Source organism: Lycium barbarum, chromosome 8, assembly GCF_019175385.1.
Source record: "Lycium barbarum isolate Lr01 chromosome 8, ASM1917538v2, whole genome shotgun sequence".
Lineage (NCBI taxonomy): Eukaryota > Viridiplantae > Streptophyta > Magnoliopsida > Solanales > Solanaceae > Lycium > Lycium barbarum.
Genome location: NC_083344.1, coordinates 23,528,772 through 23,556,635, shown reverse-complemented (window position 1 = coordinate 23,556,635; position 27,864 = coordinate 23,528,772). Strand labels below are relative to the sequence as shown.

The 27,864-nt window shown below is 37.2% G+C and overlaps 1 protein-coding gene across 1 annotated transcript; it reads left to right on the top strand.

Annotated features, from left to right (window-relative positions):
- Positions 1-1,722: 1,722 nt before the first annotated feature.
- LOC132606047 (uncharacterized) lies at positions 1,723-26,376 on the top strand. Its single transcript, XM_060319356.1, has 10 exons — positions 1,723-3,331; positions 3,833-4,306; positions 4,409-4,710; positions 17,939-18,661; positions 18,742-19,020; positions 19,170-19,331; positions 19,414-20,349; positions 20,466-20,681; positions 22,132-22,392; positions 25,613-26,376. The coding sequence occupies exons 1-10, from the start codon at positions 1,930-1,932 to the stop codon at positions 25,952-25,954; spliced, it is 5,097 nt and encodes a 1,698-aa protein (XP_060175339.1). The 5' UTR covers positions 1,723-1,929; the 3' UTR covers positions 25,955-26,376.
- Positions 26,377-27,864: the final 1,488 nt, after the last annotated feature.

Below are 27,864 nucleotides of genomic sequence, written 5' to 3'. Positions count from 1 at the left end.
TTAAAACAGCGTATAAGCCAATCCAAACAGGCTCATATATACCTTATACAGTAGGCACAACATGAAACCCTAGCTCCCTTTAGCTCACAATCACCCCTTAATTCCAATACAATGACATACAAGGGCTTTTCTTCCACTTAAGTTAAACTTGGGTGTATTTAAGATGAAAAGGTTGGGTTTCACTCTTGAACCTTCATACTATGGTAGAGAGGGTTTATGAGAGTATATGGACTAAATTTGGGGTGTAAATGATTAGAAATGAGCCCTCAAACATAGATAAAACAACTTAAAGTCGGCCACTGCCTCAGTGTATGCCCAACTTGTACGGGTCGTACTTTGGGGCAGTACCTGGGCCTGCAATTTTTCAACTTTCTGCCAACTTTTGGAAAATGAGGTACGGGACGTACATTTTTGTATGGGCCGTACATGACACCGTACTTCTCGCATTTGCAAACTGTCAGTTGCATTGGAAATAAAACTTACTGAACTTGAATTTACACAGGTTATGCATTTCATAACTCCTCATATGCTAGGAGATACACCTCCATAAAGTTGGACCAAAAATCCTGTCCAGAATTATGCCAAATTTTCCCAAAGTTTCGACAAACTTAATTTCTTCAATTTGCTTGCTCCCGAAACCTTTAGATACTTTCTTAACACTTGTTAAAAGTCTTCCTTAACTTTATAGGAGTTCCATGGCCTCTCCGGGCTTACGTTATTTTAATAGATACAGACGACACGAAAATTTTCGAGGTGTAACAATAAAGACACAAGCTTCAAACAAAAATGGATAGAGGAGCATCAGGAAAATTAACATGCAATATCATATCGATGAATTTCATCAACTGTTATACAAATCTTTTAGTAGTTGCAAGTTCTAATTTTCTGCATTATTACATTTTTAAGGATGATTATTTTGTTTCCTTATTGAGCCGAGGGTCTTTCGAAAACAGCCGTCCTACCTTGGTAGGAGTAAGGTCTGCGTACACTCTATCCTCCCCAGACCCCACGTTGTGGGATTTCACTGGGTTGTTGTTGTTGTTGTTGTATTGATATAATAAGATAGCCTCTAAGCAACCAACTTACTGACCTTGTTTTTATAAAAAAAATATTAACTTGTCTAGAAAAAAACAAAAAAAGCGAAAAAATATGCGAATAAGTTTAAGGTAGTAAATATTTTACTTCAAACAAAATTAGGGTGATAAGACATTCGTAAAATTAAAGTATGTAACTGATTTTTTTGACAAATTTATGGGAAAATATATATTATCCCTAAAGGAAAACACCTGTTTAAGAGTTTGTTTGGATGGACTTAAAAAAGCTGCTTATAAGCTGAAAACAATTTATAAGTTAAAAAAAAAATAAGTTGGTGCCTAACTTTTTTTTTTTTTTACTTATAAGCTATTTTCAGCTTGTAAGCTGCTTTAGATAAACTAAGCCAAACAGGCTAAATTATTTTTTTGGGCTTATTTTAACACAAAATGGCTTATAAGCTGGCCAGCGAAACACTCAAAAAAGCTGAAAACAACTTATAAGCAACTTATAAGCCAATCCAAACAGTCTCTAAGCAAGATGGTGGTTTTTTTTTTTTTAGTTGAACATTATCTATATTGATCATTGATGTGTAAAATGTGTTACAATTTGAGTTTGACATCCAAATTTTGTGTGTGCGCAAAATGCTTTTCTAGGCAAAATTTACCATTTTTAACATAAAATTACAACAGAAAATAATTTTGCAGTCGAGAAAGGGCAGTAATCTCTCTTTCCCCCTTTTATCACCCTCATCATCTCACACACACACACACACACAGAGACACAAAAACAGCTGCATAAACCCCATTTTCCTCTTCCCCTTTTTCTCCATTCAATAAAAACAATACAGGAATAAACAACCAAAGTAATTTCAATTTAAACCTCAAAAAAACAAACATGAAAAACAGCCGCAATTCTCAAAATGTATCGTCGGCCATCGAAACAGCAGTTTCTTCATCATCATCTTCAGCTGAACAATCACAGCCGTCCGTTGCTCCACCTCCTCCTCCTTCAATGACGTCATCATCATCCGATAAACCAACGGCTCCGTCACCGGTTGATGACGTAGCTTCCTCACGTGACCCTACAACGATGACGTCGTCATCATCATCATCAGAGTCCGTTGCAGTTGAGAAACGGAGTTCATACGGCGCCGTTTGCAAATGGTCAATAGCGAATTTCAACAGAGTTAAAGCAAGAGCGTTGTGGAGCAAGTACTTTGAAGTAGGCGGTTTCGATTGCCGTTTATTAGTTTACCCTAAAGGTGACACGCAAGCATTACCTGGTTATGTATCTGTTTATCTACAAATTATGGACCCACGTAATACCACGTCATCTAAATGGGATTGTTTTGCTAGTTATCGTCTTGCTATTGTGAATACTAGTGATGAATCAAAGTCTATTCATCGTGATTCGTGGCATCGGTTTTCTTCTAAAAAGAAATCACATGGTTGGTGTGATTTTACGCCTTTGAATTCTATATTAGACCCTAAATTAGGGTTTTTATTCAACAATGATTGTGTCCTCATTACTGCTGATATACTTATACTTAATGAGTCCGTTAGCTTTTCACGCGATAATAACAACAACAACAGCGAATTGCCTGTATCGAATGTAGTGGTTACGGGTGGTTCGTGTGGGGATGCTTTGAGTGGGAAGTTTACTTGGAAGGTTCATAATTTTAGTTTGTTTAAAGAAATGATAAAGACTCAGAAGATTATGAGCCCGGTTTTTCCAGCTGGGGAGTGTAATCTGAGGATTAGTGTGTATCAGAGTGCGGTAAATGGGGTTGAGTATTTGTCAATGTGTTTAGAGAGTAAGGATACAGAGAAGACGGTGAATTCGGATAGGAGTTGTTGGTGTTTGTTTAGAATGTCGGTGTTGAATCAGAAGCCGGGTTCGAATCACATGCATCGGGATTCTTATGGTAGGTTTGCTGCTGATAATAAGAGCGGGGATAACACGAGCTTGGGATGGAATGATTATATGAAAATGTCGGATTTTATGGGTTCAGATTCAGGGTTCTTGGTAGATGATACTGCTGTTTTTAGCACTTCATTCCATGTTATTAAAGAGCTTAGTAGCTTTTTGAAGAACGGGGGAATGATTGGGCTGAGGAATAATGGGTGTGGTGGTTCCAGGAAATCTGATGGTCATATGGGGAAGTTTACGTGGAGGATTGACAACTTTACGAGGTTGAAGGATATTTTAAAGAAAAGGAAGATTACTGGGCTTTGCATAAAGAGCAGGAGGTTTCAGATTGGAAACCGGGATTGTCGGCTGATTGTTTACCCCAGAGGTATGCTTTATGCTGCCTACAGTAATTTCATCACATATGAAAAGTATGTTCGGTAGATGCTCACAGCTGCTTTTATTGCCTTTTTAGTATGGTGTTAGTTGATGAGGCTTGGTTTCAGTACGTAAACAAGTTCCTTCAATATTTTGCTAGGGTAAATCTGATATCAAGGCTCCATGGAGATTAGAGAAATGTGTTCATGTAGCATGTATGTACTTATCTGATCATGCAAAGTTTTTGTTTCCAGCATAAATTACTCTTTCAGTCATAAATTTTTGTGTCGTGCTGCTTGTTCATACACTCTCAATTGCTTCTTCTGTTTTGTGATGAGCATGTAAATTCTTGAGCACTATCAGTACCTGTTCTTCAAAATATTTTAGTCATCTTCCCCGTATAGCTTCACACATTTAGCCTTTTCTTTGGAACTAAATGAGCTTAATTGAGATGCTTGTCTACTGCTTCTATCACATGACTGATGTGTGCTACATTTATCCACGGTATCAGGGCAGTCTCAGCCACCATGCCACCTTTCAGTGTTTCTTGAAGTTACAGATTCAAGGAATAGTAGCAGTGATTGGAGTTGTTTTGTGAGCCATCGGTTGTCTGTTGTGAACCAAAAAATGGAGGAGAAGTCCGTCACCAAGGAATCTCAGAACCGGTACTCTAAAGCTGCAAAAGACTGGGGTTGGCGTGAATTTGTGACTCTCACTAGTCTCTTTGATCAAGATTCTGGATTTCTCGTTCAGGATATGGTCGTGTTTTCTGCAGAAGTCCTTATCTTGAAGGAGTCATCCGTCATTCAAGAACTGATAGTTGAGGATATTGAGCCAGCAAATGCTGGTTCTCAGCTGGACGAAGCTGGGAAAAAAAGTTCTTTTACGTGGAAGGTGGAGAACTTCTTGTCCTTCAAGGAGATAATGGAAACACGCAAAATATTTAGCAAATATTTTCAAGCAGGTGGATGTGAGCTTCGTATTGGTGCGTCATTTTCCGCGTAAACCCCTTTGTTTAAATTTTTAACATTGTCTGTGTGCCAGGTTTTTGACAACTGCCGATCTTGCTTCTTGTTTTACACTGCAGGTGTATATGAATCTTTTGACACGATCTGTATATATTTGGAGAGTGATCAGTCTATTGGCAGTGATCCGGAGAAGAATTTTTGGGTTAAATACAGGATGGCTATTCTAAACCAGAAAAGTCATTCTAAAACTGTATGGAAGGAGTCTTCCATTTGCACTAAAACTTGGAATAATTCTGTTCTTCAATTTATGAAGGTCTCAGATATGTTGGAATCAGATTCTGGGTTTCTTGTACGTGATACAGTTGTCTTCGTCTGTGAAATTTTGGACTGCTGCCCTTGGTTTGACTTTGCTGACCTAGAGGTTAGTGATTACTATCTTTTTCTACATAGCCGTTTCTTGTTTGTGGGTTAGGAGGGTAAGGGGAGGTGTCTGCGACTTCTCTCTCTGTCGGCGTCTTTTCTGTGTGACCATAGAATTTCATTACCTTCATTGGCATTTGATTCATTCTTCCACCAAGGACTCATCTCTTTTATCAATTTAGTTAACAGTAAAATATGTGCCTCTATGGTGGAAGTGTTTGAGTCTTTAGTATGCCACGAGGCAATATGCAACTCATTTTGCTCCCTCTTTATCTGAGCTACAGAGAAAAATGCTACTGTTACATTTTGGGTGGGATATTTGCAGCTTGCTAATATATACAGGAAAGACGATATCATTCTGCTCCTTCATTAGTTCATTAAATGAGCGACAGAGAAGAATTGGAAGCAGACAAATAAAAAAAAAGGAATAATTGGAAATAGTGCACGTCAGATATAGGATATTTTTCAGCTTCCTAATGAATTATATATGTACACCTGGGTTCTTTTTGAGAATGTCTTGACTTGTATTAGGATTGAGGTTTCAGATTGAAACTTTTTCTCTGTTCTCTTCCCCATCTCCCTACTCTTGTTATTCTTTCTTGTATTTTTCTCTTTTTGCGTTGTTTTGCATTTCCTTTTCAAGTTTTCAGATTTCTCTCACGAAAAGTAGATGGTGCTTATATTCTTAGATTTAAAATGGAGAAAGGAAGATTGAATGTCAAATGACAAATGTCATGCATTCATGTTCAATATTCAATTTCTTTTTGTTGAATGTGCTTCAGAATTGGTCTTACTAGCACTGAAGCTTGGACTTGAACCTGGTTTGGTGGTTTTTCTTTTCCTGATATAACCATTTGGTTAGACTAATCTAGATTCGTGTCGCATAGGCTCATGTAAACGGGAATTGCTCCCTACCATCGGTTTCTCTATTCTCAGAGCAAAGAATATGATTGTTCAATACAACACAAATATGGGCATACTTCAGATGCCCCTTACCCCAAAAAATGAAACTCACTCCGTCCCATAAACAATGCACAATTGCAATTTGCCAGTCAATGAGTTCTTATTTGATTGTGGTTTCTTCGAACACTTGTTTCATCTTTCTAACCATGAAATTGTGATTTATAACACTTTTTATGTCATTTTAAGAAATTATGATGTCGTGCTCGTCAATCTTTTTGGGTTAAGGGGAGTAACGTTTTACATTCTTACCAATAAAAGAAAAGACATGGACAATCTAACTCAATATTTTGCTAATGTGTGTGCAATAACAATATATCTATGTACCGAATTACTTGCCTTTGCCTGATATTATATTATTAACTCTATAGTTTGTATTATGCAACTTGAACATAAGCGCTATCTATACATGCCCCAGACATCCCCAACCTAAAAAAAAAAAAGGAAAAAAAGTAGAAACACATGCAAGAATAGCTTAACCCTTGATTAAAAAAAAAGAATAGCTTAACCTTTGTCTACCAAAAAAAATTACTCACTCTGACTAGCAGGACTAATAAAATAGAATATGAGTACAACAACAACAGTGTAGTCCACAAGTGGGGGTCTGGGGAGGGCGGTGAGTACGCAGCCTTACCCCTGCCTTTTGGAGGTAGAGAGGCTGTTTCCGGTGGACCCTTGGCTCAAGGGAAGCATATCAAAATCAAGTATGGAAAGGAAATACAGTAATGAAAAAGCTATGCTAAAATAAAGGAGAAAAGAGCAGTAGCAACAAAAAATACTGCGGTAACCGAAGCAAAGGAAGAAACATGTAATAATAAAATCAAAGAATAAGATAGTAGGAGAGTAGTAATAACAATACTGATACAAGAAATTAAACAACACACGACTACCTACTAACCGTCTACCCTAATCCTCGACCTCCATATCCTCCTATATATGGTAATGTCCTCGGTAAGCTGCAGAGTGCCATGTTCTGTCTAATCACCTATTCCCAATACTTCTTCGGCCTACCTCTACCTCTACTCTTCACATGTCCGAACCATCTCAGCCTCGCCTCTCTCATCTTGTCCATCACGGAGGCCACTCCCACCTTGTCCCGAATATCCTTGTTCCTAATCCTATCTCTCCGTATGCCCACACATCCATCTCAACATCCTCTTCCGCTACAATAGAATATGAGTATAGCATATATATATCGATACATCTGTATTAGCATGTAGAGAAATGCTTAAGATAACAGTTTGAAGAGTACAAAAATTGTCATATGGCTTCAGCACTGCCCTAGTGCTATCAATACCAATGTTACCAATTTCAAAAAAAAAAAAAAAAAGAGTACAAAATTGTCAGATTTAAAGTGCCGCACAATGTAAGGCATGGTGTTTCCAAAATTAGGTCTATTTCTAGACTCAAATATAAACAAATTCTTTGCCTGCTTTTTGGTGTAAACTGGAAAATGTATATGAGGTAGACAATCTGATAAATTCCTCAGCTCCTGGCATGTCAAGGAGTTAAGTTTTGCACGTCTTTACTGCATTTAGCTGCACTATCTTAGTGCTGGTGCAGTTGCAATAAAGCTTTATTATCTTTTCAAAAAAGATAATATAAAGTGGTACTCCCTCTGTCCCAAAAAGATTGTCTTCCTTTCCTTTTTAGTCTGTCCCAAAAAGATTGGCACCTTTCTATATTTAGAAACAATTTAACTTTATGAGATGATTTACAACCACACAAATATCTAAGGCTTGTTTTGGACCACAAATTTCAAAAGTGTTTCTTTATTTCTTAAACTTTGTGCCAAGTCAAACTAAGATAATTTTTTTGGGACGGAGGGAGTATTAGTTTTTTTTTTTTTTTTGGTTGATAAAAATAATTTTATAATAAAGGGGTAGCCTAATAGCCTTGATATAGAAAACACATTGATAAATACCATGTTATTTAGAGCAATGAAAGAAAGTAGCGTGCATATATTAAAACAATCACATGCTAGCCTCTAAGGCTTTTTCAAACAACAAATAACATCAAGCATGCATAACAAATAATCTAGTCTTCAAGGCCTTCCAACAATTTCATATTACCCATTATGCACATGAACATTAAGTTAGCCTCATATTTTTTTTTTGATGACATGGGAACCCGCAGCAGCTACCCTTTCGGGTGCGCACAGGGTAAACTCAGCTCCTGTGCAATAGCACGCAAACCACACAGGAGAGGTAACCCGCACTAGGCAAGCCCGGTGCAACGAGCTCGACCCAGAATTATACGCACACGTATATGCTGTTACTTAATTATACGACACAGAGTACCAGTTTTTCCCTCTTCGCCTTCTCTGTCACGACCCAACTAGAGGGCCATGACGGGCATCCAGAACTAACCTACTGAGCACCTCTTGACATAAAAAATCATAATCATATCTAGGTGGACCACAAAGATAACTCATAAATATCATAATCTGTAAGGGCATGAGTCCAAGAGATAAATGCACATCTATTCATTCGCCATCAACTATGCCCATATGTATACATACACAAGCCGACAAGGCTGCCAAAATGATATGACAAAATGTGGACCGAAAAGGTCACAAAACATCTAACTATACACGCCTGTCTACGAGCCTCTATATGGAGTGCATAACATCATAAAGACGGGACAGGACCCCGCCATGCCTATATATATACACAAAAGAATAATACCAGCTAAACCGTGGCTCCGAAACAAATGGAGCGCTCCTGTACAATCGCTGATGAAGCAGCCTAGGGGTCTGGCCCGTCTCCCTATCTACCTGCGGGCATGAACGCAGCGTCCACAAACAAAAGGACGCCAGTAAGAATAATGTACCGAGTATGTAAGGCATGAGTAACAAAATAATGAAAGTATAATGATAACATAAGATCTGTACCTCTGAATGCCTCTTAAGGCGGATGTCATGCATGCTTAGCTTTTAAAAAAAACATTTTCATATATACATATATAATACCGTACCATATAGGCTCGGTGTTATCATCATATCATCATCATCCCGCATTCGGGGTAACATCATAACCTGCCCACTGCAGTGGTGTGCACATCTACATGCCTGCCCGACCGACTATAGCGCGGCGCGGTGTGAGAAAATACATACATATATATAAAGCATGCATGAGAGCCCAAATGAAAGCGATAACTCTATCGGAGTGACGTAAGGTCGGTAAACCTTCGATTGCCATTATGGAATCTTCATCATCGCTATATCTCACCTTGAAGGAACAATTACCATAAGATGAGATCAACAACAATGAACAAGATCAATAATCATGAAACAAAGTTCAATAATATCATAAGAACATCAAGAACTATAAGCTTTAGTATTTCTAGAAATGGAGTCCTCAGGGAGGACATTTGTATATATGTTCGTCTCGAAGTGATCATGCCATAAGAAGGAAAGGGTTAGCCTTAACATACCTTTTCGTCTCCTTAACTACTTAATGTTTTTCCTCCCAAGCTCGCAAATTTACATTCAAGAGGATTCATACTAGAGTTAAGTCTTGAAAACACTCGTAAGGTCAAACTAGAGTAATTAGTGAGCTAGCGGAATTTGGGCAGCACTTCCCCTATTTTATCTACTTCCACCAAATTCCAAAACAACTCCCAAAGAACAATAACAACATCAACAATACCATAATCCAAAGATTTCATTCAAACTAAACTTAAATTAATCCAAAATTCCCTTTCAAATTCAACTCATAGCCATCAACTTCAATTTAATACCTTGTGACTTCTCCACTATGATTCTTTTCCTTTCCAAGACTTGTTAAACCTCTAAGTCAACTCAATCATAAGAAATAAGATGAAGAACATACCTTTTACTAGAAGAACTTTACCTCACTCAACTTCTCTAAGACCAAATTCACCACAATCTCAAATAGAAGCGAACAATCATCTTCCATGAGTTAGCTTGGGGTTTTGGAGTTTGATCTTCTCTTCTAATGGTGTGGAAGGTTTTGGAATGTTAGAGAACCTCCAAGAACATTCTAATAATATGGGGAGAGAAGTGGATATGAAAAATGGGATCTTTTGGAGTTTAAAAAGGGCTTAAAACCGCCCCACAGCTCCGTGTTGCGGGAGAGATGCGGCCCAGCAATTTGGACTTGCGGCCGCATACTTCCTCCACAGCATGGGGGTGGTGCTGGGCAGTAAGCTTAACCAAAATGGCAGGTTTGCGGCCAGTATGCTGCAACTGCCCACAAACTCCAATTTTCGCGAAAATGCGTTCTTTTCGATTCGTTTGACCTCCAATCCTTATGATACCTTCTTGACACTTTGTAAACCTTCATTAACCATCGAAGGAGCCCTATAATTCCCTCTCAAGCTAATGCTAAACAATGTATAGCACAAATGATGCGAAATCTTCCCAAAAACATGACACCAATTCTAACCTTCAACGAACTTGCTTCCGCCGATTCATTTAACTCCGAAACCTTAAGGTACATCCTTAGAATTATTAGATATCCTCCTTAACCTTGTAAGGGCTTCATGTCCACTCCATGTTACCTTCTCAAAAAAAAAAGGGCTTCATGTCCACTTTGAGCTTACGTTAGTTTACTTATAATGCAAACAACGCGAAATTTTTCCGAGGTGTAACATTCTCTTTCCAATAACGTGAGTTCTTTTGCTTTCATTCCAGTTGCTTTTTACATTTTTCTTTTTCCCTTTTTCTCTTATTGCATATACATATCGTACTAGTACCATACCAAATAGGCGTGTGTATATTTCTGTGTGTGTAAATCTAAAATGAGTCCTAAACTTCATCTCAGTGTTTTGGACGGCGCGCGGCGACCAAAGGCGACAAGGGCCTGCCTCGCCTTAAGGCGCGGCGCGTGGCGAGGCGCTCGCCTTTTTGAAGTGCGGCGCCAATAAATACCAAAAAATTAAAATATTTAATTGCATATGTAAATAATCAAAATCTCACTAGCAATAACATATTAGCAAATATTTCAATTCAAAAATTAAAAGTAGATAGTAGATACTAAAAGTCTAGAACTTGAATGAGTCAATAATTCATAAGTTACAAGACAAACAATACTAAAATTAAAGCAATAGTGCAATACTAAAAGTCTATTCAAATTCAAGATCTTCAAGATTTCCAAATTCTTGATATCCAAGATTCTCAACATTATATTGCTCCTCATCTTCTTCCTCCTCTAGCTCGGGCTCGGTCTCGGTCTCAGTCTCGGACTCGGAGTTTTCATCAATTAAGCACCGAGACCGAAGTGAGCTTGTAGCAATAGTAGCTACTCTTTTGCCCTTGTTATGTGACCTTGAACTTGAAGAACTGCCCCTAAGACCATAGATATTCTCCTCAACTCCAGACGCCCTAGAAACAGTACCCCAATCAAGATCACATCCCTCATATACTAGTTCCTCTTCTTCATTTTGGGGGCATCCAATTAACCATTCATTTGCTTCGTCAATATTATCCAACAGAATTGGATCAACGGTATCGCCAACATCATAACGACGCCTCGATGTTCTATTGTACTTAATGTACACTAGATTGTTGAGACGCGATAGTTCAAGCCTATTCCTTTTTTTGGTATGAATCTGCGCATAAGTTGTAGAAACTAATTAGTAGATACTAATAATAATGTATATAGAAATTAGAATATAATAGATCTTCTTCTCACATGTTCAAACACGCTCCAATTTCTCTCGCATCCGGATGCGCTACAAGTTAAACTTAATACTCTTATGGCAAGCTGTTGCAAGTTTGGAGTATGATTACCAAATACCGACCACCATTCAGCTATAAAAAAAAATTAAAGGTTTAATAATTATAAATAAGTCAAATAACTTAAGTAAAGCTATAAAAATAACTAAATCAACCCACTTACAAGGGGATGTTTTATCTCTGCTTCTTATAGCCTGAGGCATACCAAAAGCCCCCAATGCATGTTTATACATATGGAGCTCTTTGATGAGAGCATCTTGTGTTGCATTAGGGACCATCTTATCAACACATTCAAGGTAACCTTTCCACACTTCTGTTGATAAAGTCTTATTTTGATAATTAGTGTAAAACATTCCCGGGTTCAAAACATGGCCTGCTGCATGCAAAGGTCTATGAAGTTGGTCCGTCCACCGCCGATCAATGATTTCGAAAACTTTCTCATATTGCTTCCGATCACCATGAAAACCCTTTTCAATAGCTTCTTTGGCTCTATCCACTGCTTCATAAATATAGCCCATTGATGTTTTTTTTTCTCCATCCACCAAGCGAAGCGCTACTATCAAAGGAGAACCAACTTTAAGTGCCCTAACAACATCATTCCAAAAAGATGTAGAAGTAAGATGTCTGACAACTTCTTTTCCCAAAAGTTCCTTTGCAAATCTACTTTCTGTCCATTCGGTTGAGAAGATCATAGTTCTCAAGTTTTTCTTTTGCATGTAAAAAGATTGCAAAGTTAAGAAGGCCGTTGCAAATCTTGTCTTAGCCGGTTTCACCAAATTTCTTTGGTTTGTATATCTTCTCATCATGTTCAACAACAATGGCCTCATTGCTATGTAAGAATGTATCTTAATGGCCTTCTGAAAAACTGTAAAAGGAATATTTTAGTAGCTAAGTAAGCTAAGTAATAAGTAATAAGCATATAGTAATATAGTATAAGCTATAAAGAAAGTTAGAGCTATTTTTTTTCACCTGAAGCATACGGGTTTATTTTGAAGATGTCACCAAACATCAAATTGATACAATGGGCAGCACATGGAGTCCAGTAAATGTGCGGGTACACACCCATTATCATGTCACCGGCTTTAACATTCTCGCTAGCATTATCGGTAACAACTTGTATAACATTTTCCGATCCAATTTGCTTAATAGTCTTCTCAAACAAGTTGAACATCTTGGTGGAATTTGTAGATTCATCACTAGCATCGACTGACCCAAGAAACACACTACCTAATGAAGAATTGACCAAAATATTGATGATCATTTTTCCATTTCGTGCTGTCCACTTGTCCATCATAATTGAACACCCAAACTCTGTCCATTTCAATTTATGTTCCTCAATAATCTCATCTATCTTCTCCACCTCTTTTTTTAGATGAGTAACTCTAATTTCGTGATAGGTAGGAGGTTTCATTCCTGGGCCATATTGTCCTATGGCCTCTATGTATTTATCAAAACTTTTATGATTTACACAATTAAAAGGGAGCCCTGCATCATATACCCATATTGCAAAAACACTTACAACGCGATCTCTTAGCAACTTCTTGGATGCATCAGACGCTGCCGTGCTACTGCTTCCCTTCCCCTTTGATGTTTGCGGGTAATAAAGATTCATGGGACCTTTCACATTGGCAGTCCGTGCCGTGGATGATGCATTGGATGACATTTTTTGAGTTTTTGAGGGAGCAGGCATCATTTCATCATCTTCATCAGAGAGATTAGCCAAGGATGGTTGGTGCAACATTTGAGTTTTTAACAACTGTTTACTTTCAACATACTTTTTTACTTCTTCCCTAATTTCAGGCGGACAAGTTCCACATTTTTTAACATTTCTGTAACCACCAATCAAATGTTGTTTGTGTCGAGTAATTCCGCCATTGAAAGTTTCTCGACAAAAGATACATGTGACTGAATCTTTTGTTGGGCCTTTGGCACCATAATTCCAACCTATGTCTTTTTTGCTAGCGTCCGACGATTCCATTGAATTTGAACCTACTGTTTATAACTGTATAACAAAATTTAAACAATTATTGAACAGAAAAAATAGGAGCAAAACAACCACTGTCTCACTGGTCCAAACAGAGGAAGAAAAAAAACAGAGGAAAAAATAGAGCAGAAAAAAACAGAGCAATTAACAGAGGTGAAAAAAACTGAGGGTAAAAAAACAGAGGAGAAAAAACAGAAAAAGAAGAAGAGAATAGAAGAAGGAAAAAAAAAAAAACCAGAGGTGGCCGGAAATAGGCCAGTTGTTGCCGGAAAAAAAGAAGAACAGATGAAGAAGCAGAAGTCGAAAATACAGGAGGAAGAAAGAAGAAGCAAGAAGAAGAACTGAAGAAAAAGAAGAAGGAGAAAGAGACATACCTGAAACCTTGAAGGAGAAGAGAGGAGGAGGCAAACAAAAAACCCTAGTTGCTATTTTTATTTAAGTCCTCCACTTCTTTTAATTGTTTTTTTTTTTTAAATCTGCTCGCCTCGCCATTGGCGCGCCTTTTGAAGGTCTGCTCGCCATGGCCATGAAAGGCGCAGCAGCCACGCCTCGCCTCACCTCGCCTCTCGCCTTTAATAACACTGCTTTATCTAGTTTTGATTCTAGAATATTTAGGCAAAGAAAGGGTTCTAGAATATTTAGGTGAAGAGAAGAGACTATAATTGTTGTATAAATATCTTCTTGTTGTGAATAAATAGCAGTAGACTGATAACATTTTTGTTTTATTTAATTGCAATTGAATGAATTTGTGTTTTCTTCTTGATAGTATTTGATATATTTATGTATTTGTATACACCATTAATCATATAAACTAACCTTATGGCATTAGACCTCTCGGCACAGAATTGGAACCTATTTGCAATTGCATATAAACTAACCTTAAAGGTAAGTTTTATAGAGTAGTGGTTAGACAGGCGCTGTTGTATGAGGCGGAGTGTTGGCCACTCAAGAACTCTTATGTTCAGAAGATGAAAGTTGAGGAAATGAGGATGTTGAGATAGATGTGTGGGCTTACTAGGAGAGATATAGTCAGAAATGAAAAAATTCGGGACAAGGTAGGAGTGGCCTCCGTGATGGACAAGATGCAGGAGGCGAGACTGAGATGGTTCGGACATGTCCAGAGAAGAGGCACAGACGCTCCGGTGAGGAGGTGTGAGAGGCTCAAGTTAGAGGGTTGGAAGAGAGGTAGAGGTAGGCCAAAGATTATTGGGGAGAGGTGATCAGGCAGGATATGACAAGTCTTCAGCTTACCGACATGACCCTAGGTAGGAGGGTGTGGAGATCGAGGATTAGGGTAGAAGGCTAGTAGTAATATTAGTATTATTTTCCTTTCTGGTAGGATCAGTATTATTTCTGTCATATTTTTTGTAGTTTTATTTTAGTATTTGCATATTTCTTATTCTTACTCTCTACTACTACTTATTGTCTATTTTTCTTTAGTTTTCTTGCTAGCTTCTTCTTTACTTGAGCCGAGGGTCTATTGGAAACAGCCTCTCTACCTGCCAAGGTAGGGGTAAGGTCTGCGTACACTCTACCCTCCCCGACCCCACTTGTGGGATTACACTGGGTATATTGTTGTTGTTGTTGTTGTTGCTTGATCGAACTGAAAAATTATGTAACCTTCCTTTATAATTTATTTATTATAAAAAAATACTGTCTAAACTTATATCTATCTTCTTTTATTTAAAAAAGTGTAATAAGACATGAATTTCATATTATATTCACATAAGTTGGTAAAAAATCTAAATTCATTATTGAAACTTTTATTAATTAATTCAAGTTAAAATATGATTTATTTTGAAAGATACTGATCATTCTTTAGTGTATTAGTTACCCATTATATTTAATTTATATACTTTTACAGAAATATATGTACTTTAAGTACCTAATAATAAATAATAGTTAATGTTTCTTTTATTTCTTGGATGAAATATAAGTTTCATAGCTAGATCAAGTAGATGCAAAAGATGGGTGGCTATTCTTGAACCAGGGAGCTAATAAACTGCAAATTTTTAGATACAAGAGACATCTAGCCTTGATAGAGTGATACGGTGTTGATAAACCGTCAAAGCATCTTCTATTCCGTTCTGTCCTTAAGCACCCGCATATACTAGGTAGGATCATCTGCCAAATGATTTTGATGGCATTACCAACTTTCAAGCATCTCCCGCCTTCCAAGACCTCCTTGATGTTGTGAGGCATAACCCAAGAGATATAGAAACATGCACCACAAATCAAAAGCCAGTGTGAAATGTTAGGAACAGGTGGTTGTTATATTCATCATCTTTGTGACACATAAAACATATGCTTGTTGTCTGGATGCACCTTTTAGCGTGATTTCTTGAGTGATGCATACTTCATGTAGGGAAATCCAGCTGAAAACAGTGATTTTCTGTGGGCTCTTTTGTCTTTCAAATTAGCTTACATCGCCAGCTATCTATCATCTTATTCTGAGACCAAAATGAAATATACCCCGCTTTAACGTAGTAGTTCCCATCCTTTGCTCCCCCCATTTCATTCGGTCCACTGCTTGGGGATTAATAGTGCAACCCTCCAACTTGATCAAAGTGAAGTAATACTTAATACATACATTTGTCCCACATTAAAACTTACTTACATGTTCATTTGAAAAAGTTTATTTAATTTTGATAAGTATCTTTTATTTAAAAAATGTCAAATTGCATTATTACACATCTGTGCAATCAAACATGACACTGGGAATTACTCTATAATTATGTTTTTACTGGTCAGTGTAATTACTAATTATACAACCTAGTAATTACACAGTGATTTTCAAAATAGACCCTAAGTTAAAACCGTTAACTCTTAACTGTTTAACCCAAAATCTAGGATATCCTTTCATATTTAACTATTAACTACTAAACTAGAGCATAAAAATTTGCCTCTTTGAGTTCACAAAGTCGAGAAATCTCAGATTCAAGTAGTAGAGTTCTTATGGTGAATCTGTAAAATAATAAAAAATATTGATGGTTAGAGTCATAAACTTAAGTAAGCCGTGGATTAAAGTAATCAATCCCAACTCATCTCAGTGATTATTTACTCCATTGTATGTCCTGAAGTCTCCTCACTCCTTGCTCTAGAGAAAGCTTCTACTGAAGAAAAGATTCTGCTATTAGTTCACCATATTCTGCTTCTCCAGAATCTATGCTTTTGTGTTTTCTGCTTCTTCTCTTTTATCAAACTAGTGTCATATGGCCCGTGCTAAGCCCGGGCTCAAACTGACGTTAAGAATTCAATTTGTAGATATTTAAAAAAAAAACCGGCTCTTGTTCGTTATTCTTATAACATCAGTTTGACATTTTCGAAAGACTTCTAAAATATTGAAGTATAAAACGCATGTTAAAGGAAAATATTTTTCTTAGTTTATATATTAGATTTTTAGAAAAAATATCAATAATTGAAAGCTCTTCTAATTTAATGAATTTTTTTGAGATTAAAGTCCCCGATGATTCAAATTGAGCTTTTCATATGTTAAATTAATTTCATTTGAGTTCTTTGAATTGAACTCATATTGGCTAATTTATTTTTTACCAAACAATATTTTGCAAAATACCGGATAATTAATATTTTATATATAAGTTCAACATGAAAAAAATTATTACTCCTAAATTATATAAAATATATTATCCGGTTTTTTACAAAATATTTTAGTAGTAAAAAAAAGTAAGAAAATATATAAACTTTTTGCAATTGTCTAGTATTATTACTGTATTGAGATCAAATTATATTTCTTTAAATATAATGTTTTTCAAACATTTTTAGAATATATATAAAAATAATATCATATAGTTCCTCTTTTTTTTTTAATATGGTAGTTTATTAGATAATTTTGTGTTAAAAGTGCGCGCACGTAAAATTTGATTAATTAACTACCATACTTCGGAATTCATTTTTCGATTAAGACGGAAGGACTATAATTTACATTTTTGATATATTTTAAAAGTATTTAACGATGATATAAGTTATTCGTGTTTATCTTTTTAGTGAAATCTTCGTTAATGACTTATGTTTGTCAGCATGTACGACATAAAATGATTATAAGAATAATATTTTAATTCAATAAATAAGCCTATATTAAGATAGAATTTGAATGACAGGATAATAATTATTTACATGTCTATAATAAATTCTTAAGGACAATATAATTTGAAACAAATTTAATAATATTTCCACATAAAAGACTGAAATATGAATGAATATGCTTTGTGGGGCCACTATAACATTTTCTATGACATCATCATTTTTAGTGCCATAAAAAAGCCCTAAAAGTTCTTAAATTTACTAAAATGTATGACAATTTATAAAGTTATAAAAATTTCAAGTAGGGATAAAAAAGAATAAAAAAATCATGTGAGGACTACAAAAAATGGAGATTCTCTCTTCTATATAGTAGTAATGACCAAACAACCCCTTCTTATTAGTTGGGGCATTACATGTGGCTTGGTCTGGCAGTGTTTAATTGCATGCTTCCACATCTCTTTTCCCATGGATATTAGTTGCTAGTAGAGTATTTATTTCTATGATTTGAATTCTCTATCTTTTTTTTTTAATTTTTTTTTCTAGGTGTTGGCATCTGAGGATGATCAAGATGCTCTGACAACTGACCCTGATGAACTCGTTGACTCGGAAGATAGTGAAGGGATCAGTGATGAAGAAGATATCTTCAGAAATCTTCTCTCTGGAGCAGGGTTTCACCTCACATATGGGGATAATCCATCACAGCCACAGGTCACTCTAAGGGAAAAACTCCTTATGGATGCCGGTGCAATAGCTGGGTTCTTGACTGGACTTCGTGTGTATCTTGATGACCCTGCTAAAGTAAAGCGTCTACTCCTTCCTACCAATATATCTGGCTGTAGTGATGGAAAGAAGGTAAATAAGAATGACAAATCCTCTCCCAGCTTGATGAACTTGCTGATGGGGGTGAAAGTGTTGCAGCAAGCGATCGTGGATTTACTGTTGGATATTATGGTTGAATGTTGCCAACCTTCAGAAGGAAGTTCGAGTAGCGGGTCATCCGAAGTGAATCATAAAGCTTTTCCAGATGGCAATGGAGCAGGTAGTCAATTGGGGTCTGATGGAGCTAATGGTGCGAATGAACCTTTGCAACTCTACGCCCATGATAGATTGGATACGGTGACGGATGAGAGCATGAATTCATCTGCTGTTCAGAGCTCAGATATTGATGGGATTAATGCACCTGAAAGGGCCTTCGATGGGAAGCCTATGCATCCGCCAGAAACATCTGCTGGGAGTTCCTCTGAAAATCCTTCCCTTCGTACTAAGGTACAACTGCTATCTTCCTGTTGAAGTTTTCTGGTTTGATATGTCTGGGTATAGACCTTTCAAAGCATCTTTAATTTCAGACCAAATGGCCAGAGCAGTCTGAGGAGCTTCTTGGACTGATAGTAAACTCCCTAAGAGCACTTGATGGAGCAGTTCCACAAGGTTGTCCTGAGCCAAGGAGGAGGCCGCAGTCAGCCCAAAAGATAGCCCATGTATTGGATAAAGCTCCAAAGCATCTACAGCCCGACCTAGTTGCTTTGGTTCCAAAATTGGTTGAGCATTCAGAACATCCACTTGCTGCTTATGCGCTTCTAGAACGACTTCAGAAGCCAGATGCTGAGCCTGCATTAATGATTCCAGTAAGATAATCTTAATTATCTTTCATTTCTTCCAATCGTACATGAAAAAATTTGTACCTTCACATTATTCTATCACATATACATTTAGCATTCAGCCCTTATGAAGTGGCATTTTAGCGATCTGATGGCTTTAAGTATTAATTTCTCAGGTCTTTGGTGCACTCGGGCAGTTGGAGTGTAGCAGTGATGTATGGGAACGTGTCCTTTTCCAGTCATTTGATCTTTTAGCAGATTCCATTGATGAACCTCTTGTAGCAACTGTTGACTTCATATTCAAGGCTGCCCTTCATTGCCAACATCTTCCAAAAGCAGTATGCATAAAATTTGGTCTTATATATTTTTTGGTCTTATTTTGCACTCTTCTACAAGTGTAATATTTTGATTTCTCTGCAGGTCAGAGCCGTACGTATCCGGTTAAAAAAACTAGGCAGTGAAGTCTCCCCATGTGTTCTTGATTATTTGAGCCGAACTGTAAATAGCTGTCCAGATGTTGCTGAAGCTATTCTAAGAGACATTGATTGCGAGAATGATTCTGGTGACAATTGGTCGGCTGTACCATGTGGGATTTTCTTATTTGGTGAAAGTTGTCATACTTCTGAAAGACCACCTGAAGTGGATGAACAAGCTTTCCTTTCTACTCATCATTTTTCCGATATTTATATGCTTATTGATATGTTATCAATTGCATGTCTTGCCATTGAAGCTTCCCAAACATTTGAGAGAACTGTAGCTCGAGGGGTCATTGTGGCTCAGTCTGTAGCCATGGTCTTGGAAAGACGTTTTGCTCGGAGATTAAATTTGACCTCTGAATATGTTGAAAATTTTCCGCACACTGATGTGATTGTGGAAGGGGAAACCATTGAGCAATTGACAGCCCAGCGAGATGATTTTACATCAATTCTTGGTCTTGCTGAGACATTGGCACTCTCTAGAGATCCACGTGTAAAAGGTTTTGTAAAGTTGCTTTACACCATATTGTTTAAGTGGTATGCTGATGAGTCTTACCGATTGAGGATACTAAAAAGGCTTGTTGATCGTGCTACCAGTTCAAGGGAAAGTGGTTGTGAAGTAGATATAGATTTGGAGATATTGATAATCTTGATATGTGAGGAGCAGGAAATTGTTAGACCAGTCCTAAGCATGATGAGGGAGGTTACTGAACTTGCCAATGTTGATCGTGCCGCACTTTGGCATCAATTGTGTGCTATTGAAGATGAAATTATGCGCATTCGCGAGGAACGGAAAGTGGAAAATGCCAATATGGCTAAAGGAAAAGCTATCATGTCCCAAAAGCTTAACGAATCGGAGGCTACTAATAACCGTCTCAAGGTATCTTGGTCATTATTGTTTCTTTTTTGGAATTCTATTTTTCATAGAATGCTTGCTTGAAAGAATATCTCAATTCTTTTTCTGGTGATTTTGATTTGACAAACATTGAACATCAGTCTGAAATGAGGGTTGAGATGGATCGTTTTGCTCGGGAAAGAAAGGAACTCGCAGAACAGATTCAAGAAGTTGAGAGTCAACTTGATTGGCTACGGTCTGAGCGGGATGAGAAAATTGCTAAGCTCACTGCAGAAAAAAGAGCTATTCAGGATCGTTTGCACGATGCCGAGGCACAACTTTCCCAACTGAAGTCACGGAAACGTGATGAATTAAAGGTCTGCATTCCATCATTAATTGGCATGTACTGTTGTTTACCTTGAACCTTTGAGTTTGTTATGTAGCTTCAAACCTTCTATGAGCCTTAGTTCGTTCAGTCTTTCCCATGATTTCCCCTGATGACATTAACATTCTTCTATCTTATCTTTCTTTGCTACCTCTTTAAGTTTTTGCTTTCTCTGCTGAAACCTCTTATTCTGCCTAGTGATAATTACCAATTGAGTTGTGAGTCTGGTCGTTTTATTAATATTTCCTAAAAGAGTTAAAAAATTTCTCTGAAACTTGACAATTCTTGGTGTTATTTCACCAGATTTTTTATCTACAAAACTCAATTTGTTATAAAAGATTAAGGGTCCGATGCTACATGTTTCTTTCAGTGCCTTGTGGCGCAACTTACCTTAATTAGAATCAGTTTTTGGTCTTGCCAGTTTCTTAGGTAAACTCTGAATCAGACCATATTGCATTCTTATTAGGTTTATCAATCTTGATTTTGGTGCTCTTTTAATCTCATAGCTTATTGCTTTCAGATGAATTTTAAGTTGCACCTAGACCTCAAAAGTCAAACCATATAGTCAAATAGGTTATACAAATAGTTAAATATGCCAATAACCTTTCATGGCCAATCAAATGATAATATCGATGTTCTATGCCACTATGTATAATAAATTACTTCATCCGTTTCAATTTGTTTGACACTCTTTCCTTTTTTTTCCGTCCCAAAAAGATCAACACTTTTTTATATTTAGATGCTAATTGATTTTTCTATTCCTATTTTGCTGTTAACATAACTTGTTATAGAGGTCCCAGTGAATACAAAAATAATATTATACAAGGTTTTTTAAAATAGTGTCAGGGCCAGTTTGCGTACCTCGACTATTCTACTGAGTGCCTGCTACCTCCCACCAGCATAGCTACTGGGTAATGCAACCCCACTATGATTTAGGCAAATGGGAAGAAATCACGTACTGTGTTTTTGTCTTTGCTAGAATCTGATCCTGGTCTTCAATGTTGCACCCACTTCATTGATCAATAGACTACCAGGGTGTGCAACTTTTGCAAGGGTTCTTTTGGTGTTATAGTATTTGCCTTATGTTTTCTTTTTCTTAGACTCCAGAAGCAGTCAAACAATTTAAGACAATGGAGTATTGCTTTTGTGCAACCAATTAAAAGTTTTTTGTTTTTGTTTTTTTGCACCTGTAAAATCCAGCTATTTGATTATGTTTTATTATCTTCAAGGAGTGCCTCCAGAGTCCCTTTTTTGGAACTTACTGAAAGGTTCAATCTTGTTCTTGAAGGATTGGAAATACCCAGAGACTTCTGCTGCTTGTGCTTGTTATAGTTGCCGATGAAAGTTATTTTGTGTTAAATTTGTTATGCATTTGTTTTTTTCTTTGTTTTCCTTTGGGATTCTCCGATGGATTCACAAATCACATGTTTTTATCTTTACAGAGAGTGATCAAGGAGAAAAATGCTCTTGTGGAAAGGTTAAAGAATGCTGAAGCTGCACGGAAAAGATTTGATGAGGAGTTGAAGCGTTATGCCACAGAGAAAGTGACCAAAGAAGAATTACGAAAATCACTTGAAGATGAAGTACGCCGGTTGACCCAAACAGTAGGGCAAACGGAAGGGGAGAAACGTGAAAAGGAGGAGCAGGTTGCTCGCTGTGAAGCGTTTATTGATGGAATGGAATCCAAGCTGGAGGCTTGCGAGGTTTTCGCTCTTGATATTTCTTGTCCTGTTTCTTTGATGTCTCGTCTTCTGCCTTCATTATGGTGGTGGTTTAAATCTTTTATGTTGTGAAAAAGTAAGAAAAAAGGATCTTCCTTGCTTGGGTCGAATATCACAAAAAATTTAAAGATGAAAAATAGATATATTAGGCCGAGCAACCATCATAGTATTTATTTTAACTCCCTTCCGGATGAAGGATGGAAATATGATCATTTAGAGAGTATATTTTTCTTTCTTCAGTGTTATAAAGAGGGTGGACCATTTGTGCGTTAATAAAAGGGAAAAGAAGAAATGTTTGGAATGAATTACTTGATTATTCCCTCAAGCATGTTGGGGTTTAAATGGTGTTTACAAGTAAACCTGGAAAGGAAAGGAAAGTATGCAAGTAATAGAAAAAGGGCAGCCCAGTGTGGGCTGGACCACAAGGAAAGTATGCAAGTAATCCTAAAAAAGGAAATTAATTATTAATAGTTCCTATTCCTAGTTTACATAATTGTAGGGATTCTATACCTTTCTTATATATGCAAGGAACGAGTTCTTGCTATATTAATAATTTTCTAATTCTTAACATTCCCCCTCAAGTTGGAGATTACGTATTGTATGCTCCTAACTTAACACAAATATACTCAATTCTAGAGCCACAAAGTGATTTTGTAGGAATTACTAGATAATTAATAATTTGAGTTGTCGAAATCTGTCAAAATGCACCCGGATTAAATCATTTGTTGAATAAAAATTGACAATACACTTCTATATGCTTCATTCTTTAATGAAACACTGAATCCGAAGCAATGTGTATTGCTACTTGATTTTCACATTTCAATTTCATGGATAATAGAATGAGGTGTTTGGTCCTTGTATCCGGTGTACGTAGGATTTCAGTTCCATTTTTCTGAACCCCACCAACTTTTGTTTTTTCTTGAATAAGAAAAAGAAGATTTTGTGTTTTTTTTTTTTTTTTTTGTTTGCTTTTGTGTGAGGTTAAGAACAAGCAGATTTTTTTCTTGGGAAGGAAATAAAGGGCATCCCGGTGCATAAAGCATCACACGTTAGCAGGGTCCGGGGAAGGACCGCACCCAAGGGGTGTGATGTAGGCTGTCCTACCCTAATGCAAGCATTAGTGGCTACTTCCATGGCTCGAACCAGTGATCTATGGGAAGGAAATAGTCTTTTTTTATTTTATAAATTGAAACAGAGAAAGTGAAGGAACTTTTGGACAAGAGAGACATTCTTTTAGCAGACAAAGAATTAGAGGAAGAAGTATTACACGAGGGAGAGAATTTTCATAGTAGGTAGAAAGAGTACTGGGAGTAGGGAGTCAAACCTAGCTATGATAAAAGAATTATCAAGGTTGGGAGAATGAATTTTAAGAGTAGGGACTCAAACCCCAGGCTCTAATAGAAACGCAAGATCATAGTAGGGTGTCAGTAGCGTAGAAAGTAGTATAATGATAGCCTAAGAGAAAGTGGTAATATAATGGTTGCCAAAGAGATGAACAATACTTGAACAGAGAGAAGAACATTGATAGCCGGAGAGTTGCTGTACTAGACACCGAAAGAAAGAAAAAACGATCAAAGTATCGGTCAGGCGAGCGATACACATAGGCCGGCACCGTCCGTCGATAGTGGAAGCTATTTAAGTCTTTACCGAGATCTTATATGCACTGGTATCATGATAAGACAATGGACCTTAGGCCTAACTAATCTTAAAAACTAACGCATGAGGCATTGAGGTGAAGAGTGTCCATGACCAAATAAGGAGATCAAGTACACCACCCGCACGCCTAGGACTAGATATCTGAAGCATGAATACTATAACATGGGGCCCAACATCAGGTAAACCAAGAGTTGGGAGGTCTGGCTATACCATGTAAAAATGAGAAAGAAAGAGATGTTGGGAAAGTAATTATTAATAATTCCTATTCCTATTTACACAATTATAGGGATTATAAAACTTTCAGCCCAAGCTCCAATTAGATCGCTGGCCTCATTTTCTCATTTTTTGGTAACCTTTCTGTTATCGAAATGTGTATTCAACATTCTTGGAAATTTTCACTTGCTTATGTGAAAAATTAAAAAGCTTTATACTGTTTGGCGTTCCTTTACAAATAGGTGGTAGATATCTGAACTTTTTTCCTGACAGATTGTCAATGTATGCCTCAATCCCAAAAGATAAGATAGCTCATGAGGTGAGCATTATCTAAGACCTTATAGTACGCCATCCACAATCAATGTGGCACTCTTAACTTGTCTTATTCATGCTGACCATTTTCCTCGACAGACTGCCAACGAATATGGCGAACATTTTTTTATTCATATATATATTTCTGAAGTTTGTAGAGCATGATTTTGCTGAGTTCCTCTGTCCAAAATTTAAACTATCTTATTCTTTTTTTCTTTTTCTTTTGGTTGTAGCAATGGAAGTACAAAAAAAAAAAAAAAAAAAAAAATAATCCTTGAGTGGCATTACTGGTGGCAACTGACAAACTTAAATAGAATTTTTCTGAAAGAAAAAGTTGAATGCTGGCTAGCCCACTGCCTGCTGTGGGTTGGGTGGGCAAGCATTTTGAGTGTACTTTCACATGAAAGGCGGGACTGGGTTAGGCTGTTGAGTTCTATATCCTGCTAGGGCTGGTTCGGGTGTTTTGAGTCTATAATAAGAGTACTGAGTGTTTGTTGTTGGTTTCTTGGATGTGCCTTTCTTACTTTCAATTTCTCTCAATGGTCGCACAACAATGTAAAAGCTAGTAAAGCTGTGGATCTTTTCTTAATTCGTTATGTTCTTTTCTTTTAATTTTTATAAACTTTATAGAAGTCAAAATAGAAAAATATAAAAAGGCCTAGCAACATTTTTCTATTAATGGATTTAAGGCTAATTCTGATAATTATCTTTTTACCTTTTGGTATCTAATCCTGTTCGCTCCCCATGCTTTCGCACCTCAGCATCGGTAGGGACCCAGAGAGCTGCCTTCGCTTTTGGCGTTCCTTCGTAGATCACCGGATTTCACCCCTACACACGAAATTCCACTTGAGTTTTTCAGCTTTATCTCTCTTCTTTCTTCCACACCGGTGGTGATAATTGTTACTGTACAAATTTGGCTCAATTTCGGTGCATCTTGTCACTCTTTATATTTCTGTGGAAGATGAACTTACTGTGATAGGCACTAGGTATCAAAACTGATTCTTTTCTTTTGTTGCTTCAGCAATACATACGTCAGCTTGAAGCATCACTTCAGGAAGAAATGTCTCGGCATGCCCCACTATATGGAGCTGGCTTGGAAGCTTTATCAATGAATGAGTTGGAGACATTGTCACGGATTCATGAAGAAGGACTCAGACAGATCCATGCCATTCAACAGCGCAATGGAAGTCCAGCTGGTAGTCCTCTAGTAAGCCCCCATAACCTTCCACCCACTCATGCGTTGTTTCCTGCTGCTCCTCCAATGGCTGTTGGACAGCCCCCATCCCTTGTTCCAAATGGTGTTGGGATCCACAGCAATGGGCATGTAAATGGTTCGATTGGGCCCTGGTTTAATCATTCTTGAATCTAGGTCTAGGATGACCCTTGTTGTGATCAAGGTGTTTAGTTGTCTCATCCTTGAGCCTGGGAGCTTGGTCGGAGAGCAATGTCTAGGCAGTTGGTTGGTCATCTATTTTCTATTTTCAAGTTCTCTTGGCATAGGCTGTTAGCACTGTGGGGAAAAAAATGGTAGTCATCCAATAGCATCAACAGTTCAAATGGCACACTCATTAATGGTTTTAACTTTTTGGTCAAATCAATTAAAATGCATTAGAAAGTTTTGTCGCGTATTCTCAGAAACTCAATGACCCTTATTCGTGCCTCATAGTTACGTCTGTAACTTTCCTGGCAGGGGCTAATTATCAAAATAATTGAAAAAACTCCTGCCAGGGGCTAATTATCAAAATAATTGAAAAAACTCCTGGCAGATGCCCTTGTTATCTTTAATTTGAATACCCTTAAAAAGGGTTTTGGTCTTACGGTTGAACTCGTTTCTTGCTTTGCTCCTGTGCCGCCTGTTTTTGAATAAGTGAGATATGGTCTATGATCAGCGTTGCATTTTCCTCTCCTAATGTCTAAACTTTCCAGATTGTACGATTTGGGTTGATCTTTTCCTGAAGTTTGCTAATGCCTTGGGGTTAAAAGAATAGCACTCGACTCCTTCAGCTATCATCCTCTTTTATTTCGGCAATAGTGAGGGATATTGTTATCAGGTTTACTTTCATGGACATTCACTCAACTTATTTTATTGCATCACAAATCGTTATTAGGAGGAAACAACAGAGATATTTTAATGATATATATGCAAAGTGGTTTGTTACAAAAAATCATTGTTTAGTGACTTTATGTGGAACTAGGGCAAAGTTGAGTGATTCCCTAATTACCTAGCATAATTTAGTGACTTCAGTGATATTTTGGCAAGGTTGAGTGATATTTTAGTTATAAAAAATAATTTAGGAACTTTTAGCATAATAAAATAAAAGTTGAGTGACCATATGTAAAAATAACCGAAGTGTTTTCTCCTAAGCTCGATAGAAAGTTCATTTGTCTATGTTGTTTTCAGTTGTCACTTAGTGCACACATATTTGGCGAGCAAGACTATTAAAATGACTTCGATGTTGGTGGCTCCGATGACAATTAACAAAGCTCAATTGAACTTTCAAGCGTATAGATAGCGGGATTGTTAACACCTTACATATTAAGCTTTTGCCCTCATTACCGCTTGGTTTAGTCTTCATATTTAGTCAACGGATGCAAATATTCGCAAACCGTTAGATTCTGCACAACATGGATGTAAAGATTGGATTTTGAACCTACCATATAAAGAGACCAAGTAACCCTTTTAACCTGCCGATGTGGGACTCCAACAATGGAGTTCTCTCTGTTTAAGGAAGAAGTTTTTGTCTTTCCCTTGTGGAAGTTCTACCACCGTTTTCTTCCACTTATCTACTAACACTATACCCATACCATTACTGTCTGTGTTAGTGCTTAGTACTGCATACCCTCCTCATTCCAAATTAACACAGCAGATAAATGATTGCGTAGATATACAAATTTTATGGGATTAAAATTCATACTAAATTTTCATATATTCCTAAATACAAGAAATATCAAAGCCCAAATTAAATTTAATTATATAAATCCAACATCAAAGTCCAACTTTATTTGGGGTAGTCCATTAAGTTGGACCCCAAAAGATGAGCTCATTTCACTAAGCCTATGGTCCACATGGCTGTTAGCTCATCTTGATGCCTAGGCTCATGCTACATTTCAATTGATGGGTGACATGCCAAGCCATGGATGAACCAATGAGATCACGCAACGTCACCAGAGAGTGGGATGACAAGTCAAATTAAGCCGTCAATAGAATAACACCAAGTGTGCATATGACATGTCTTGCTCAATCAAATCGGAGCTTATCACCGTGATTGGCCG